Source organism: Quercus suber, unplaced genomic scaffold (assembly GCF_002906115.3).
Source record: "Quercus suber isolate HL8 unplaced genomic scaffold, Cork oak 2.0 scaffold_538, whole genome shotgun sequence".
NCBI lineage: Eukaryota > Viridiplantae > Streptophyta > Magnoliopsida > Fagales > Fagaceae > Quercus > Quercus suber.
Genome location: NW_027069986.1, coordinates 448,131 through 464,629, shown reverse-complemented (window position 1 = coordinate 464,629; position 16,499 = coordinate 448,131). Strand labels below are relative to the sequence as shown.

General features: G+C 34.6%; 2 protein-coding genes across 2 annotated transcripts in view; both read left to right on the top strand.

Annotated features, from left to right (window-relative positions):
• The first annotated feature begins 6,781 nt into the window (after positions 1-6,781).
• LOC112017636 (calcium-dependent protein kinase 10) lies at positions 6,782-12,269 on the top strand. Its single transcript, XM_024050094.2, has 7 exons — positions 6,782-7,684; positions 8,246-8,389; positions 8,504-8,656; positions 10,046-10,161; positions 10,276-10,443; positions 11,149-11,379; positions 11,654-12,269. Exons 1-7 carry the CDS (start codon positions 6,991-6,993, stop codon positions 11,825-11,827), a joined length of 1,680 nt encoding a protein of 559 aa, XP_023905862.1. The 5' UTR covers positions 6,782-6,990; the 3' UTR covers positions 11,828-12,269.
• Positions 12,002-16,499, top strand: part of LOC112017642 (uncharacterized) — a 17,609-nt gene continuing 13,111 nt past the window's right edge. Inside the window, 4 exon segments of the mRNA XM_024050100.2 lie at positions 12,002-12,179; positions 12,909-13,217; positions 13,220-13,364; positions 13,366-13,551. Coding sequence (XP_023905868.2) covers positions 12,002-12,179; positions 12,909-13,217; positions 13,220-13,364; positions 13,366-13,551 — 818 coding nt within the window.

Sequence of the window (16,499 nt, the reverse complement as noted above, 5' to 3'; positions counted from 1 at the left end):
AAGCCAATCATCATCAATAAAGTACACCAAAACACAATCATGAGCTAGTCAGATCAAACCATAGTGACCATTTGGGTTTAGAGAGAGAGAAGATCAGATCTCAATCAAGGTGGGTTTCGACCATGGATCTTCAACCATGGGGTTTTGGCCGTGGGTCTTCAGCCATGGATTTAGAGAAGATGAACATAAAATTTAAAACTCAGAAAATTTGAATTCAAACCCAGATTAGCCGAAACACAAAACTCAATACCATATTTCAACCCCCCCACACCACCAAAGCATCAAACACAAAAATCAAACCCATATTTTCGGCCCCCAAATACTAAATCCAAACCCAGATTCTCGGCCCCCAAACACAAAACTCAAAACCCAAATTTTCTTATTTTCAACCTCAAATCCAAACCTTAGAGCCAAAACCAAACCACTTGCAACCTCAGATTCAAAGCTATCAAATCCAAATGGAATCAACCTCAAACCAACCAAAACGGAATCAACCTCAGATTCGTTGCTTTCTTCTTTCTCGTGTTTGCTTGGGGTGTGGATTTGAGTGGACAAGGGAGAGAGGAAAAGAGAGACAGAGAGGATGGGATTGCGTGGGTTTTAATGAAAATGAGATGATGAAAGTCTAAAAATGAAAATGTTGTTCTTGTATTTAAATTTGGGTTGGTTTTTTTTTAAAAATTTTTTTTAAGAAATATCTGGATTGGTTTTTTTGTTGTTCTTGTTCAAGATACACTTAGATCCTAATTCATGTGGTTTTTGGTTTTTTTTTTTTTTAATTATGTTTTTATTTTTTTTATTTAGTTAAAATTGATAAATTAGTTTTTTAAATTTAGATGTTGATGTGGCATTTTTTTAATGCCAAATAACATTTATTATTATTATTTTAATGGCCACATCAGCTTTTAGTATGCCAACAGTGCACTCTGTTTGCCACGTTGGCTATTTTTCGTTAGTGAGATAACGGTAAGGATTAAAATGGAACGGATTTTTATTTTGGGGACGAAAAACAGTAAAAATAAAATGTAAGGACCAAAATGAGAATCGCTTGAAAATGTATGGACGAAAATGTGATTTCTGCCAAAAATTTTCTCATTGACCTCCAATTTATTTACAATATCAACCAATAAAGGATTTAAGATAGTTTACAAATTTCTCTTGACAAAAAATCCATCGTGTATTAGAAAATAAATAAATAAATGAGACTTGACAATTATGGACTCACCATCATATTTAAATTTAATTAAAACTTCAACATTATTCTCTCAATTTTCCATCTTATGATTTTTGCCATCACTTTTAAATTTCTCCGATGAACATTATTACCTTACAATCCTCAAGGATCTTTGCATATTCTAAATAATCTTCAATACCAAGAATCCAATCCATGAAGTCTCATTTATATGCTATACCATCAAAGAATGAAAATAACTAAATTCAAGAGCGCAATCTCTCATTCATGGAGCTTAATCCTTGAATTTGCTGCCGTTCCATTCATTAGCTATCAGACATGGAAAGTGATAAGACTCTGGTATCAACTAAAGTAGTCAATCATCATAAGAAACAGAAAACATTTAATTCAAGAATAAATCATTGAATTCACCGGGCGGTTCTTTGAATTCACTAAGTTAATTTTGTTATTCACTAGAGAAATAAGAAAATAAAACATTTCTAAAATTTTATTACTAATCAAATTCTAAATACAAGAGGGTTACAAGCCTACAACCATTAGTTTATGTAGGAAAAACATTATAGAAGACTAGAAAACCCTAAAGAAACCATAATTCATGGTAGGCACTAAATTAGGAATAAAAAAGGAATAATCATTTGAAAAAAATAAAAAGAAAAATAAAGATGAACTAATCGATCTAGATTGGGACACATTTATGATGATGTTTGCACATTAGCAGCTGGTCTTAGGAGTTTGTCTGTTGGTTGTATTAAGCGGAATGCTAATTCCATTGCTCATTGTTTGGCCTGTTATGCTAGTCAATTAGATGAGGAACTTGTATGGCTGGAAGAGTCACTACCTCCAGCCCTTGATGCTCTGTACTTGGATGCTAGTTCATTGAATGATTGAATGAATTCTCATTTCGCTTTCAAAAAAAAGAAAAAAATCTCTACAACAAGAACGTCAAGTTTTATTTTGAAAAATTCAGGAAATCACACACACATAATAATAATAATAATAAAAGCAACAATTGAACCATATATATTGTTAGAGCATTCGCATCAATATCCTCAAATATTTACCTAAACTAATCCAAAAAATTTTACTTTTACCTATTTAGTTATCTATTATTTTCATACCCATACATCAGCCTTAATACTTTATCAATATTAAAATTTAATATAGTCAGGATAGATGTTCACTACATGTAAAGATGAGCTTGTTCTCTTTAAAAGTTTTAATTAATTTAGTGAGGCTGATGCATGCTTGTTCCGGTTGAGTTTAGATAAATTTTTACTGAAATATTAAATTAATGAGACTGATGTGAATGTGAATGTTACTCTTACTCCACCCTACGTTGGCATCCAAAAACATGTAATAAATAAGATGAACTTTTGTTATCTCTCCCAATTCAATGACCAAGAAGTATAGAAAAATATAACGATGTTTAGACTAGAAAAAAATTGCTCTTATGTAACTTGTAAGACCCATTTGGGTTTTCTTTCCATGTGGATAGAAATCGAAGTATAAATGCAAATCAATGTGAGACCAAAAAAAAGGGTAAAATTCCATATCAATGTTCAATGACACTTTCTTTTTGGTAGTAAGTCAATCAATAAAGCACATAGTTATAATTGAAAAACGTGCACAATGCAGGAGTTCAGATTCACAACCACACGTTATTGTTTCCTTTGAATTTTAAACTATTGTTCAATTATTAAAAAAAAAAATTAATTTGAGATAAGCAACCTCCATCTTAGACTTTAAGCTGTCCCCTGAATAGTCATTTTGAATAGTGAAAAACACATCTTCTTTTTCTGGGAGCAAAGTAAAAAAACACTTTTTAGATGCTTTTTTACTAGTATAAAAGTGCCTTCTTTAATTGGTTATCAACCAGGAATTATTCCTATTACTCTTTTTTATTTTTTGGGTCAAAATGATAGAGTACCTATCAATGTTACTTCCGGGTAAAGGAATGTTGGTTTAGCTAGGTGAGAAAAGAAGGAAAATCAAACATTTAATAGTAGCAGCTTTAAGTGAAGAAGACCTTTCAGCATCTTTGTTGACTTTAACGATGGAATCTTCAATTTTCCATCTTATTGACCAAGTCTCCACCTACTTCCTTTTTTTGTTTTTTGTGTTTTTTTCTCTTTTAGTAATTGAAATGTTCTCGTCAAAAAAGAGGTTAAATTTTCAATCCTTTTGCTCCAAGAAACTTCGCACACAGTCAGGTTGAATTTATAGGAATTAGGTCGGTATAGAGAATGCTTATTTTGTTGAAATTGAAGATTTATTGTTAAAAGTATTATAGATAAATATAAAAGTTAGCTAAAATAATACCTTAGGACCCGTAAATAGTATCAAAAAATACAATAAAGCCTATGAATAATAGTAAAAATAAGCTAATTAGTGATATAATTTTTATTTTTCATTGGTATCCAAATGGAGGCTTATGTGTTCTTGTGTGTTTAATTCTTTTTATGGTAATTAGATTATACTAATAAGAGCATTGTACAACCTTCTTGGATTTATATCTTCTAAAAAAGAAGGGAAAAAAATCAATTTCACTAATTAAGGGGCCGTTTGGTATGATAGTTTAAGCAACACTTTTTAGTTTTTAAACAACATTACACGTATTTTCACACATTTTTTTACCGACATTTATTTTCAAAAAATACAAACAACGTTATTAGAACAACGTTACCAACTCCAGTGATTATAAAAACATATCAATGATTGGTTGGCAAGTGGTCTTTGGGTTCAGGTTGAAATAAAGTCAAACTAGATTGCAAGAATTGTTCATACTTATTATGATGTTGCATATATTCCACATTAATTTGACCAATTTGTTTGGTGTTATTCCACAACCAATCCATTTATAATAACTACCAAGAAATTTCATACCAATAAATAGTTAAACATAACAGAGAAAACCCATTCAGACTTTGTAGATTTCCAATATTTTAAAGCCTACTACTTCTCAAGCTAAATTTGGATTAGTTATATCCCAATTTCAAACCAATCAACACTCCCACAGCATTAAGAACCCCGCAATGGTCAATATCCTTGTCTCCATTTGATTATATTGAAGATTAGCTAATTAATTAATTATTAACAATTATTTTAGATTGATTTGGTCAATAAAATTACCGTATCACTGTGGGTCATGAGTCATGACCAAACTGCCAAAATTGCATTTGATTATTTAAGATAAACTTTTGGTTAAAGTTTTGGAGATATCTAGACCTTGGTTGGTTCTGTGATTAAGTCAAACATCCCTACAGCAACCCTCTAAACTGGTGAACAACTTCAACAAACAATGTCCAGAGATCTCAACCATCCACAGCACTCCCTCAACTTGAGTATGTAAAATCAATGGATCAAAAGCAGCTCTTGGCCCTCTAAGAAACGTGTCTCAATGGTCACCATTAACCATCTGATAGGTTTCCAATCCATGAAGAAAAGATGTTTTTGCCATTGAGGCAATAACCCGAATCCCCTGAAAACATGAAATCATCAAAAGTTCATATATAACCAAAAAAAAAAACACTAGCTATTCAAATATAATCTATTGTTCACTGTCAAAAATCTAATCTATTGTTGTATTGTATTATCTTTTTGTACCTTTTATACTTGCAAAATTTAAAAATGGTCAAAGTTCAATAATTATCTTATATGTGTAAATATGTTTAATTTTTAATTTTTGTATTTTAAAACTATAAATAGAACATGAGTTTATGAATTAAATAGTAAATAACATTAACTAACATAAAACTTTGGCGTGTGTGTTAAGAAAAATGATACTTCATAAGAGGTTATTGAGTGGAGTAATATTAACAAAGCACACCATGTGTAACTATATATATATTATTGACTTTTTTTTTTTTAATTGTCAACTCTTAATAAATAAATAAAAAGATAGTTCATTACCTATGTACATACTTAGTTTTTTTTTTTTTTTTCAATTAAGTTATAAAAATTCAATCATTATAAAAATGCATTGAAAGTTCCCTGTTAGTGTTTTTTTTTTTTTTTTTTTTTTGCATTGAAAGTTCCCTGTTAGTGTTTTTTTTTTTTTTTTTTGAGAGTTTCAATCTAGGACATTTGCTTATGATGATAGCTCTTTATCATCAGACCAAAACACCAATTGGTTTTTGGTGTAGGCGAGGATTAAACCCCAAACCTCTTATTCAACTATCAGAGATTTTACCAGTTAAGCTAATTGGAACCTACAAGTTCCCAATTAGTTTATAGAACATAATAAATTTTATCGAAGTTTATATTTAAATTAATGATAAGTTTGGATAAGAGGAATTGAATTGGTTTCAAATGAGTTGGAAATAACTTTTAAATGACCTTCATGTTGCTTTAAATTGGCTTGAAATTTTTTTCAACTCATTGGGTAACAACTCAAACAAAAATTATATGTTGTTTTAATCCTATGACCTATAGTTATATAACTTAATGTCAATATTGTTTTTTTTTTTTTTAATGTCAATGTGATTTATAAATAAGTAAATAATCATCTAAACTACTACATAATCAGCCTTCCTACCTAATTTAGAAGAAAACTTTATAAAAAATAATAATAAATCATAGATAACAACTTTATGATATGCTCTTTAAACATAAAAGTATCATGTGATTTATTTTTTGACAATTACCTCTTATGTGTTTAGCTTAGTGGGTATTTCATTGACTTTAACGAAATTGAATGATGTGACAAATGCATCATTCACTCAAGGAATCGAAGGAAAAAAAATTTGTTTAACCCTTTCATTCTTGGTTTTCTCTTTCAATCCTCATTTATATTTTTGTTGATTCACACGATGAAAGCATTTAGGTAGAACAATATTTTTCTTCAATAAATGATGTTGGGCCGTTGGCACTTACTACATTATAAAATTCCATAAAGATTAACAGGAATGCATCATGAAGTATCACAAAATAGATAACAATGTAGCTCCACGATTGTAGGATATACACATGTATAATATTTGTAATTAGGGCACACCACAAACCCATGTAACCTTAACACACCTCATAATTACTTAATTTTTTTTCCCCTTTAGAAGATACAAAAAAAGGTCTTATCTCAACTCCCAACTCCCAAAATTCAATCTTAATTGGGCAAAACATATGAAACACACACAATACACAAAATGTTATATCAGTAAAACCACTCGAACCAATCCCAAATAAAAGTCATTTACTCCAAAAGTTCAAACATATATTCTTCACGTAATAATCAAGAGTAATGCACATTACAAATTATTTTATAATATTTTTACAAAATGTTGACGTCACCAACATTTTATTGGTTTTCATCTAAACACACCATTAATATCATTTTTTTATTTACCCATAATCACTCATCGCATCAGCAATTTATAAAATAGTTTGTATCTCTACCATTATTCAATACTCAATCAACCAATGCAATGAACCTCAATTTTCCTTTCCACCCTATCATAAAACACCTTTAATCAAACATTAAAAATTCAAAAGCAGCACTTATAGTATAATACCCAAAATAATAATACAATATATATAAATTAAGATAAACAATAATCATGGTATATAAGTTGAATAATAATAAGCGTCATATATTTTTTTTCAAAAAACCCCACTTTTTCTCAACCGAACCCCGCGTTTTCTCTCTCTCTCTCTCTCTCTCCCAAGTCCCACCTGACCTCATTCCTCGGCCGGTTTTCTCCCCCCAAAACACACCGTTTTTCTTTTCACAGATATATACTATGCAGTCTATACTATAGAATACTATACACACTCTCTGTTTCTGTAACAACAAGCTTGCTTTCATGGGGAACTGTAACACATGCGTGAGACCAGAGACCGGAGAAGAACAATACGATAGCGGGAAGAAGAGGAAGAAGAAGAGCAGCAACAAGAACAAGAACAAGCCCACCACAGCCCACAGGGACAGAAAACCAAACCCATATGCAGAAGATGCTATTCGATCACCAGCTCCGATCCGGGTCTTGAAAGATGTGATACCGTTGAGCCACAGAACCAGAATCGGCGATAAGTACATACTCGGACGCGAACTGGGTCGTGGAGAGTTTGGCATAACGTACCTCTGTACTGACAGAGAGACCAAGGAAGCCTTGGCTTGCAAGTGTATATCGAAGCGGAAGCTGAGGACTTCGATCGACGTTGAGGACGTGAGGCGCGAGGTGGCGATAATGTCGAATTTTCCGGAGCACCCGAACGTGGTGAGGCTTAGAGCTACGTATGAGGACAGTGAAAATGTGCACTTGGTCATGGAGTTGTGCGAGGGAGGTGAGCTTTTTGATAGGATTGTGGCGAGAGGGCATTATACTGAGAGAGCTGCGGCGAGCGTGGCGAGGACTATAGCTGAGGTTGTGAGGATGTGTCATGCTAATGGAGTCATGCATAGGGACTTGAAGCCTGAGAATTTCTTGTTTGCTAATAAGAGAGAGCATTCGCCGCTTAAAGCTATTGACTTTGGTCTCTCTGTGTTCTTTAAGCCTGGTATGGATTTGGGTTTTCATTATTTTTCGTGATTGTTAGTGCTTGTTGATTTTTTGAGTTTTGGGAGATCTGGGTTTTGCTTGATTGTTGAATTTAAGTATAGGTTGTGATTAATTTTTGTTTTTAATAATTGGATATATGGGTTTTTTTTTTTTTTTTATTGGTACTATGGATGAATATTAAATTTGGTAATTTTAAAGCTGGTATCATTGCCGACAGACCAAACCACCATTGTTCTCTTGCTTCTGCCCTTTTTCCCCCCTCAATATATCTATTTTAACATTTTTAATTTTGATTTTTTTTTGTTAGTATAAGTTGATTTGAGGTCCTTTCTGTTTATTAAGCTTAGTGTTCAAGTGAATTCTAGTGTTTTTTAATGATTTTTATGGGGTTTGGGTTGATTTTTTTTTATTTTTGGGATATCTGGGTTTTGCTTGATTGTTGTATTTATGTACTGGGTTGTGATAAAGTTTATTGTTTTAATGATTGGATATAGGGGTTTTTGGCTGGGTACTATAGGTTGAATATTAAATTTAGTAATTTTATTTTGGTGGGTTTTAGGAGAGAAGTTCTCGGAGATTGTGGGGAGTCCGTACTATATGGCACCAGAGGTGTTGAAGCGGAACTATGGACCCGAGGTGGATATATGGAGCGCCGGCGTGATTGTTTATATTTTGCTATGTGGGGTTCCTCCATTTTGGGCAGGTATTAATTTTATTTTGTGTCTTTTAAAAAAGAAAAAATAGTAGCCTAGTTTTGATGAAGTCTTGCATAGGATTGTAAAGTTGTTAATTTTAATTTTTTGTTTGTTTGTTGCAGAAACTGAACAGGGTGTTGCTCTTGCAATATTAAGAGGGAACATTGATTTCAAGAGGGAACCTTGGCCTCAGATTTCTGAAAGTGCTAAGAGCCTTGTTAGGCAGATGTTGGAACAGGATCCGAAAAAGCGGTTGACTGCTCAACAAGTGCTTGGTAAGAACTTTAGCTGAGTTTTCATACTTAATGTGGTTCTAATTTTTAATTAGATAGTTTGTGAATTTTGACCAAGTCTGTGATGAATCGGAGTAGCTGTGACCTCAATACTATGAATTATTATTGTCTTGCGTATGTTTGGGGTTCCATTCAAGGTTTACTGGGGGCATTGAGAGAGAATACGAGGTCTCTCAGCCTTCCACAACATAGATTATTATTATTATTGAGAAAATGAAGTTTCATGATAGTGATTTTGAGATAACTTCAACCATTAAATAAACTTGGTATTGGTATCACATATTGTCATCTAGATGACCATGGGCCAGTAGATTTTGCTGGTTTTTGACAATGAAACAAGGGTATGGCCTTTGGTAGTCCTTATTCGTGTGGAATTTTCCGGGTCCAGTGGTGGAAAATCTCATGATTGGCTAGCAAAGAAGGAAGAAAAGATACTTAAAGGTTGAACCTCATTGACTTGATCAAAAGTCTCTGTTTAGCTGGCGTACTTCTAGATCTTTAGATTCCCAGCCCAAGTAGGTAAAGACTTATAATAAAATTCATAGATTCTGGTCAGAGATTGAGAGCGGAAAAAGGATCATTTCTAGGCTAGAGTTGGATGACTTAGTTGATATTAGCTGGTTGGTGTCCATACTTGTGCAACAAAAAGAAAGGTATTTGTTGTGGCAGCAGAGTCTACTTTAGTTCTTTTTATGGTGATTACCTACACACAATATTTTAGCCTTTAGATTTATTCCAGGATAGAATTAATTCTGGAGAATTAAGTACCTGTCTCCTGCCTTAGAATGTCAGTAATCATGCTATAATTAATCTGAAAGTTTGGGCTTGTACTGAGAACCCACTCTTGAGACTAAATTCTTTGTAGAACTAAAATTGAGGACCACTCTTCTTTATCATTTCATTGGGCTCTTAACTTATTGCTTTACTGGGGCAAGCACATTGAATGTAGGTGCTGGCTATAGACCAGATCTTCCTGTAATCATTCTGTTTAATGTATATATTGTGATGAAAGGCCTGGACTTCACTATTTGGACTTGTAAGTTTATGTTATTCAGCAAAAAAAGTTGCACTCTAATGTTCCTTAAGAAAATTTTGATGAAAATCATTTACAAAATCACATCATTGCCCTGCATTCAGAGCACTTCTCCCACCATTGTTGAGAAGCGAGGCATGTTTTCACAAATGGATTTTCTCACAAGCGCCAGTAGACAATTTATTATTTATTCACTTTTTTTTGGCTGGTACGAGAAGCAAATCATTGAAATGCCTGTATATGCGAACTGCTAGGAGATTTGAGTTTTTCTCTAGCATAGGGTAGCTTTCTTGAAATGGGTATACTGATCTTTTATCTTATTTTCTTATCTTTGCTAGATCACCCCTGGTTGCAAAATGCAAAGAAAGCTCCAAATGTCCCATTAGGAGATATTGTGCGATCAAGGCTCAGACAGTTTTCTGTGATGAATAGATTCAAAAAGAAAGCCCTTAGGGTAAGCATCTATTTTTAGCTTAGGTCTAATTGTCAGCTCCAATTCTGACTTTAACTGCATTGATGCGATTTCTATACCCTTGTGGATGATTTGCGGTTCAAATAATTGCTGTAGGTAATTGCTGAACACTTGTCTGTTGAAGAGGTAGAAGTAATTAGAGATATGTTTTCATTGATGGACACTGACAAAGATGGAAAAGTAACATACGAGGAGCTGAGGGCTGGGCTTCGGAAGGTTGGTTCACAATTGGCTGAACCAGAGATAAAAATGCTGATGGAAGTGGTATGTTTTTATCCTTACCTAAGTTCAGATAAAAAGTTGCTCTATTTATTATCCATTCTATGCATGACCACTACTTTTGGATTGAGGTGATATCACATCATTTCAATCTCTTGTTTGCTCTTTTGAAATGACTCCTGCAACATTCTTACAGTAAGTAGTTCACTGCACTGCAAACTACGCTTGTCAAACCACTGTCCTCTTATGTTTTCACCCACCAGTTAACGGTCAGAATTTATACCCTGAAACCCTGCAAATGCCATTTTCCCTTTTCCACTATGCAATTAGATCTTTGGCACCTTTTCAATGAAGTAAAATGCTTGGAACTTGATCATATCAAGTATTCATATGCATTTAGGATGCCCTAAGCATTTGGCAAGTATTGCATACTCTGCATGATTAGGAAAATTTGCCTTCTAGAGGAGTAGGATCCATAAAATAGACAAAATCGGGTCAGGATGACAATAGCTTCACCATTTATTGAAATCTAATGGTATTAGTTTTTTTTTTTTAATTGGTAAGCTGCATATGCACCTGGTGGGTCTTGAACCTACAATTGCATCTTCCACTTTTCTATTATAAAGAAATGAGGTGCCAATTGAGTTTGAACTCATTCTGATAGTGTTAGTTGCTAAATATGGTTCTTTGCTTCAGGGTTTATAAACATTAATTTCATACAAATAGAAAATAACTAGAGCTATTTTCTAGGCTGATGTTGATGGGAATGGAGTACTGGACTATGGAGAGTTTGTAGCAGTGACAATTCACTTGCAAAGGATGGAGAATGATGAGCATTTCCGCAGAGCCTTTATGTTTTTCGACAAAGATGGAAGTGGATATATTGAATCAAATGAACTATTGGAAGGATTAGCAGATGACTCTGGTGAAACTGATACTGAAGTGCTGAATGACATCATGCGTGAGGTTGACACAGACAAGGTCAGACTTACAAGCCTTATCATCTCATTGTTCTATTCTCCCACTTTTGAAGTATTACATTCAGAGTGTATTGGAATTCAAAGCAAATGCAACATTCATAAATTTTTAGAACTTGTCATAATTCTGTGTCAGCACGGCAATAGGTTGAAATGATCCAGAATTCCAGATATTAAAATTGATGTTGAGAATTCTGAAATTCTTTTTGATATGAAAAAACTCTCTTGTTCCAATAGCTTGTACTGTGGCTCCTAACCTTTATTTAAATTATTTTCAGGATGGCCGTGTTAGTTATGAGGAGTTTGTTGCTATGATGAAGACTGGAACTGATTGGAGAAAGGCATCTCGGCAGTATTCAAGGGAGAGGTTTAAAAGTTTGAGCCTTAACCTGATGAAAGATGGTTCTTTGCAACTTCATGATGGGATGACTGGTCAAGCTATTGCTGTATGATTTGAATTTTTTATCATCTTATTTTCTTCCCCATTTTCTTTCCTTATCATTTATATACACGAAAATATGGTATGTGGGGGGTATCACCAAATGTGAGTTTTGGGTATAAGACTTGGTGAGGGGGAACACTGGATATTCATCGGTGATACTGGCAAACATAGTTCAATTTTGGCCATGTGGATCACGCAACAAGTGGCTGTGAACTGCCGGAGTTGTCAGGCGTTCCCGGAGTTTGTGAAGTGTGGGTTACAGTTCTGGAATGAGTGTCACACATTCTTGTATATTGGTGTCATGTTTTTCAAGGTTGATGATTCGGTATTTAAGTTCTTTTCTAACATTGTGCAGAAACCAGGTAGAGTTATTTATTGGAAATGTGAACATCAGATAAATTTTAAAATGTTTTATTCTTGCATCAATACCAAATTGGTGAAGATTTTATGAATTAGTTTTACAGAAATGTTCTTTGTAAAGTGTTTGTGACAAAAAATGTTGATTTGGGTAATACCAACATAGAATACTGTTCAACTACTCCCATTCCATTTGTCTTCTTACACACAAAATCAAATGTGAGTCAATCTCATTGGAAATTTGGAATGTTATATTCACTTGTCCTTATTGCTTCCATCAGGAGAAAGAATCAAAAGAATATGAGGAAAGAAAGGAAAAGAGACAAACATGGTGATCCTATGCCTACGTAATCATACACCATACATATAATAAAATTATGAAAGTATCTTTTTCTATTTTTATTTGTCAAACTCATTCTATAAACATGTTTGAGAGAATCTCACCGACTTTTATGAAGTCCCAAACTACTCCCTACCATCAAAAAGATTGTTTGTCACGTTCTAGAAACAGGAATTTAAGCTCACTTGCTCCAGTGCAGACTGCGGATTATTTAATTCATGAATTACTTATAATAACCAAATGGAGTTTGAATCAAGAAGGACCAAAAAAAAGGATCAATTCCTTACTTCTTATGTTCATCATTGTCACTCATTTTGTTCATGCAGGCCCACTACTTCCCAACTTTATTTTATTCCCCACTCCAGAACAAATCCAAGTTCCTAAAAAAACAAAGAGAGAGAGAGAGAAAAGAATGGGGTGGACTATTACAACATTCTTAAAGTGAATCGAAACGCAAGCGAGGACGATTTGAAGAAAGCGTACAAGAGACTAGCTATGATATGGCACCCAGACAAGAACCCCATCAACAAATCCGAAGCCGAAGCCAAATTCAAGCGTATATCCGAAGCTTACGATGTTCTGAGCGACCCCCAGAAGCGTCAGATCTACGATCTCTACGGTGAGGAAGCTCTCAAGTCCGGTCAAATCCCGCCACCCCAGCCTTCTTCTTCTGCGTCTTCCTCTTCGCGTGTCCATAACCACCATTTTACAATCGCCAGCACCACCACCACAATCCGACGTCGTTTCGGTTCAACCCGCGTGATGCGGAGGATATTTATGCTGAGATTTTCGGATCCGAGAGCAATGGCGGAGCTGGCGGTGGAGGAAGCGGTGGAGCCAGGGTGAGGGGTTGGTAAAGACGGGTTCTTTAGGGGTGCAAACGGGTCGGATTTTGGTGGGTCGCCTTCTTCTTCTTCTTCTTCGGGTTTGAGGAAAGCAGCTCCGCTTGAGAGCGTGTTGCCTTGTAGCTTGGAGGAGCTTTATAAAGGTTCGAAGAAGAAGATGAGGATCTCTAGGAATGTCTATGATACTACTGGGTATGTTTTATTTTTATTTTTAATAACACTAAATTTGTTTTCTTTTGCTTGTTATTGGATTCTTGGTTTTTTTGTTTTTTGTGTTTTTTTACTGTGTCATTGGCTTCACATTCATGTGCTATTCTTTTGAAAACAGACTTAGGATTACACTTTAATTTTCCTTGTTGCATGGATGCTTAAACAAATACATGCATTTGAGTAAAAAATAAGGTACAAATGAATGTGTTTTTAAGAGATTAGGAAGCTTTGCTTAGAGTGCTTAGCCCATCAGGTGTGAATGTCCCTTGATTATCCGGCAACTGGTTTTGGCAGATGGGGTAGGCTTTAGTGGCTAGAGGTGAGTCCAAAGGGCTCTTCTTCAAAAACGTTCCTTGCATTATCTTAATTCATAATAGGAGGAGGGTTTTTCCTGGGATTGATTAAGCTGTTCGGTCGAATTTTGGTTGTAAATTGACAGTTCTAGGCAAAGGTTTTGCTGATGAAGGTCGCAGTTGCCTAGGTGGTTGCCTTGCCTGTGCTCTTGAATGGTCATATTGAGTCTTAAATAAAATTAAAAACCTCTAGAGTTTTTGGTTGTTTGTTGCAAACTTGCAATATTGATCCTTGTTGATGACTTTGAAGAGCATTAATGTCTTGTGTCAAGCAATTGACTTTTGGTAGGTTATAGGACTGCCTCACTGTAGCATTTTTTCGTTTTCTTGAAATAATTGTTAATCTTATACGTATGCTCAATTGTCACCTCCTCCCTTTATAAGTGCTAGGCGGGAGGGTTAAAGTAGTGGGTTCAAGACCCAGTAGTTGTGTGTGCAACTTAACAATAAAAATAAAATAAAATAAAAAAGCTTGGATCCTATTGAGCTATCAACTCTTGAAAATTTTGAGCATTAATTTTCTTATAACATGGCATGGATGAGTCTCATTGCACTTTTTGGTACTATTCATAGGTCTCACAGCACTGTTTCACCTAACTTTTACTTTTATCTACAGTACTTTCAACAAAAAATGTTCAATTTCAGCAAAATAAACGGATCCCAAACAGATCCTAAGAGTTCTTGCATGTAATCAATATTCAATGTGATACCAAAAATTGTTGCGGGTTGGTTAATCCCTTAATGTCTACAGATGGACTGGTCTTAATAACAATAACTATGTGTGGTTGGGAGGAAATAGTAGGAAAGGTGAAATAATGAAAGGAAAAGGGGAGATGGAAATATAAATTCCTTTGGTTGGTTCGAGGAAAGAGAAGGAATGTGAGATTGGATCTTTCCATGGGGCTTACATTTATAGCCTTAATGGTCAATTACTACAACTGAATATTTTAATGTTGTTTTTATAGGGGTGTACTTGTCAAAGTATTACTTATGAGTAACTTTCCATTCTCTTCTGTATTTGAACCAAACAACAGAAATGTAAACTCGTCCCTTATTCAACACTCATTTATAACCTTCTACTAAACAGAAAAAAGGGAATTACCAACCTTTCTTCTCCTTTTCCTTTCCACTTCACTCTCCTTTTCCTTTCCTTTCCTCTTCCCCTCTTGCTGCCAAACAGATTGCCAACAATGCAGCATTCTTAAGATATTCAAAGTAATATATATTGGAAGGGTTTAATTAGAGATGAAAACTTGAAATCATTGGTTTTTTAAATGCTTGTGGATAAAGAAGTAAGAGAAATCATTGGTCTATTATCAAATATGTATTTGGTTTCTAGGACCTAGGTAGGGCAGCATCTTGCTGGACAAGCATTGGGTTGAGGTACCCAAGGCCAGACCAACCACATTTCTATCTTTAGCCAGTTTGAAGCTGCAAGGGGCTTCAAGACTACTTTATACATGGTGATTTAGAATTTAAAAGAAGAAAAAGCTTAAGCAAGCACTGTCAAGTGTCAAGCAAAGCTAAGAAGCTGCTTTTCAACTTCGTCGTTTAGTTCTTTGATAAGTTATACTGATACTTAAGTTTATAAGGGGTATTTTGGCCAACCTACATGATTTCACTCATGCATTCTCTGAACTTTGGGCTACAACAATACAGTTCAGCCTGAAGATGTTTCATGGGGGGAAGTCTTCTGCCTGTTGTTAGAGGCCAGCAGCACCAATAGAAGAGTGAAGACTAGTCAACCTTGTAAGGTGAATAGGAAGAAATTTCATTGACTGGAACATTTCTAAGCTTAAGGGGATTAGTCATAAGTTGTTTACTTAGTAGTGAGTTATATCTCAGATACTGATAGAGAAGCTAACTTTTTTGTTAGGTCTGATAGAAAAGCTAAACTGTTAGTTATTCTTCTTTTTATTTTACAAAAGAAAAGAGCAAAAGGAAACAAAATTTTGTTTTTCATTAGGGATAATGCTTTTCTCAAGGATTAAACTTGGCTGATGATTAGTATGATTAATCTTGCTTTTCCTTGAGCAATGGAAACCTATACTTTCTTTTTTACTTCTTTCGTATCCCTGTTTCCTGGTTTTCTTGGGTTTGCTTGTTCTGCCTATGAAGCAATAAATGTTAAGGTTTATGCATAAGGCTCTCTATTCTCATGGTCTTTCCTGTTAGGAAAATAGGTCTTTTATAGGCCAAGTATTGGGATCTGCAAATTATCTCAAAAAATTCACATAGATAATTCTAGTCTATATATCAAACTAAAAAAGGAAGTATGGATGTCCTCTTTTATTATTGGCATGATATGGCCAATGAGCTCTAGCTGAAATGACACTTCCTCCTCCTTGTTAGAGTAAAGTGGAGAATAGGTCATGGGTTCATGACCCACCAGGTTCATGTGTAACTTAAGCCCCCACACGCCGCCCCCCCCCCCCCAAAAAAAAATAATAATAATAAAGAAAAATATGGTGGCATGATATGGCATTGCTCTGCATCGATAATCTTTTGCAAATGTGTGCTTTGATTCTTTTTTTCTTTTTTTTTTTGGGGGGGGGGGGGGGGGGGGGGGGAAGAAAT

Bases quoted from the DNA above. Each gene is read 5' to 3' on its own strand.
- LOC112017636 (XM_024050094.2), top strand. From the start codon at position 6,991: ATGGGGAACTGTAACACATGCGTGAGACCAGAGACCGGAGAAGAACAA. The intron at 7,685-8,245 runs GTATGGATTTGG...GGTGGGTTTTAG, and splicing joins CTCTGTGTTCTTTAAGCCTG to GAGAGAAGTTCTCGGAGATT. The intron at 11,380-11,653 runs GTCAGACTTACA...AATTATTTTCAG, and splicing joins GTGAGGTTGACACAGACAAG to GATGGCCGTGTTAGTTATGA.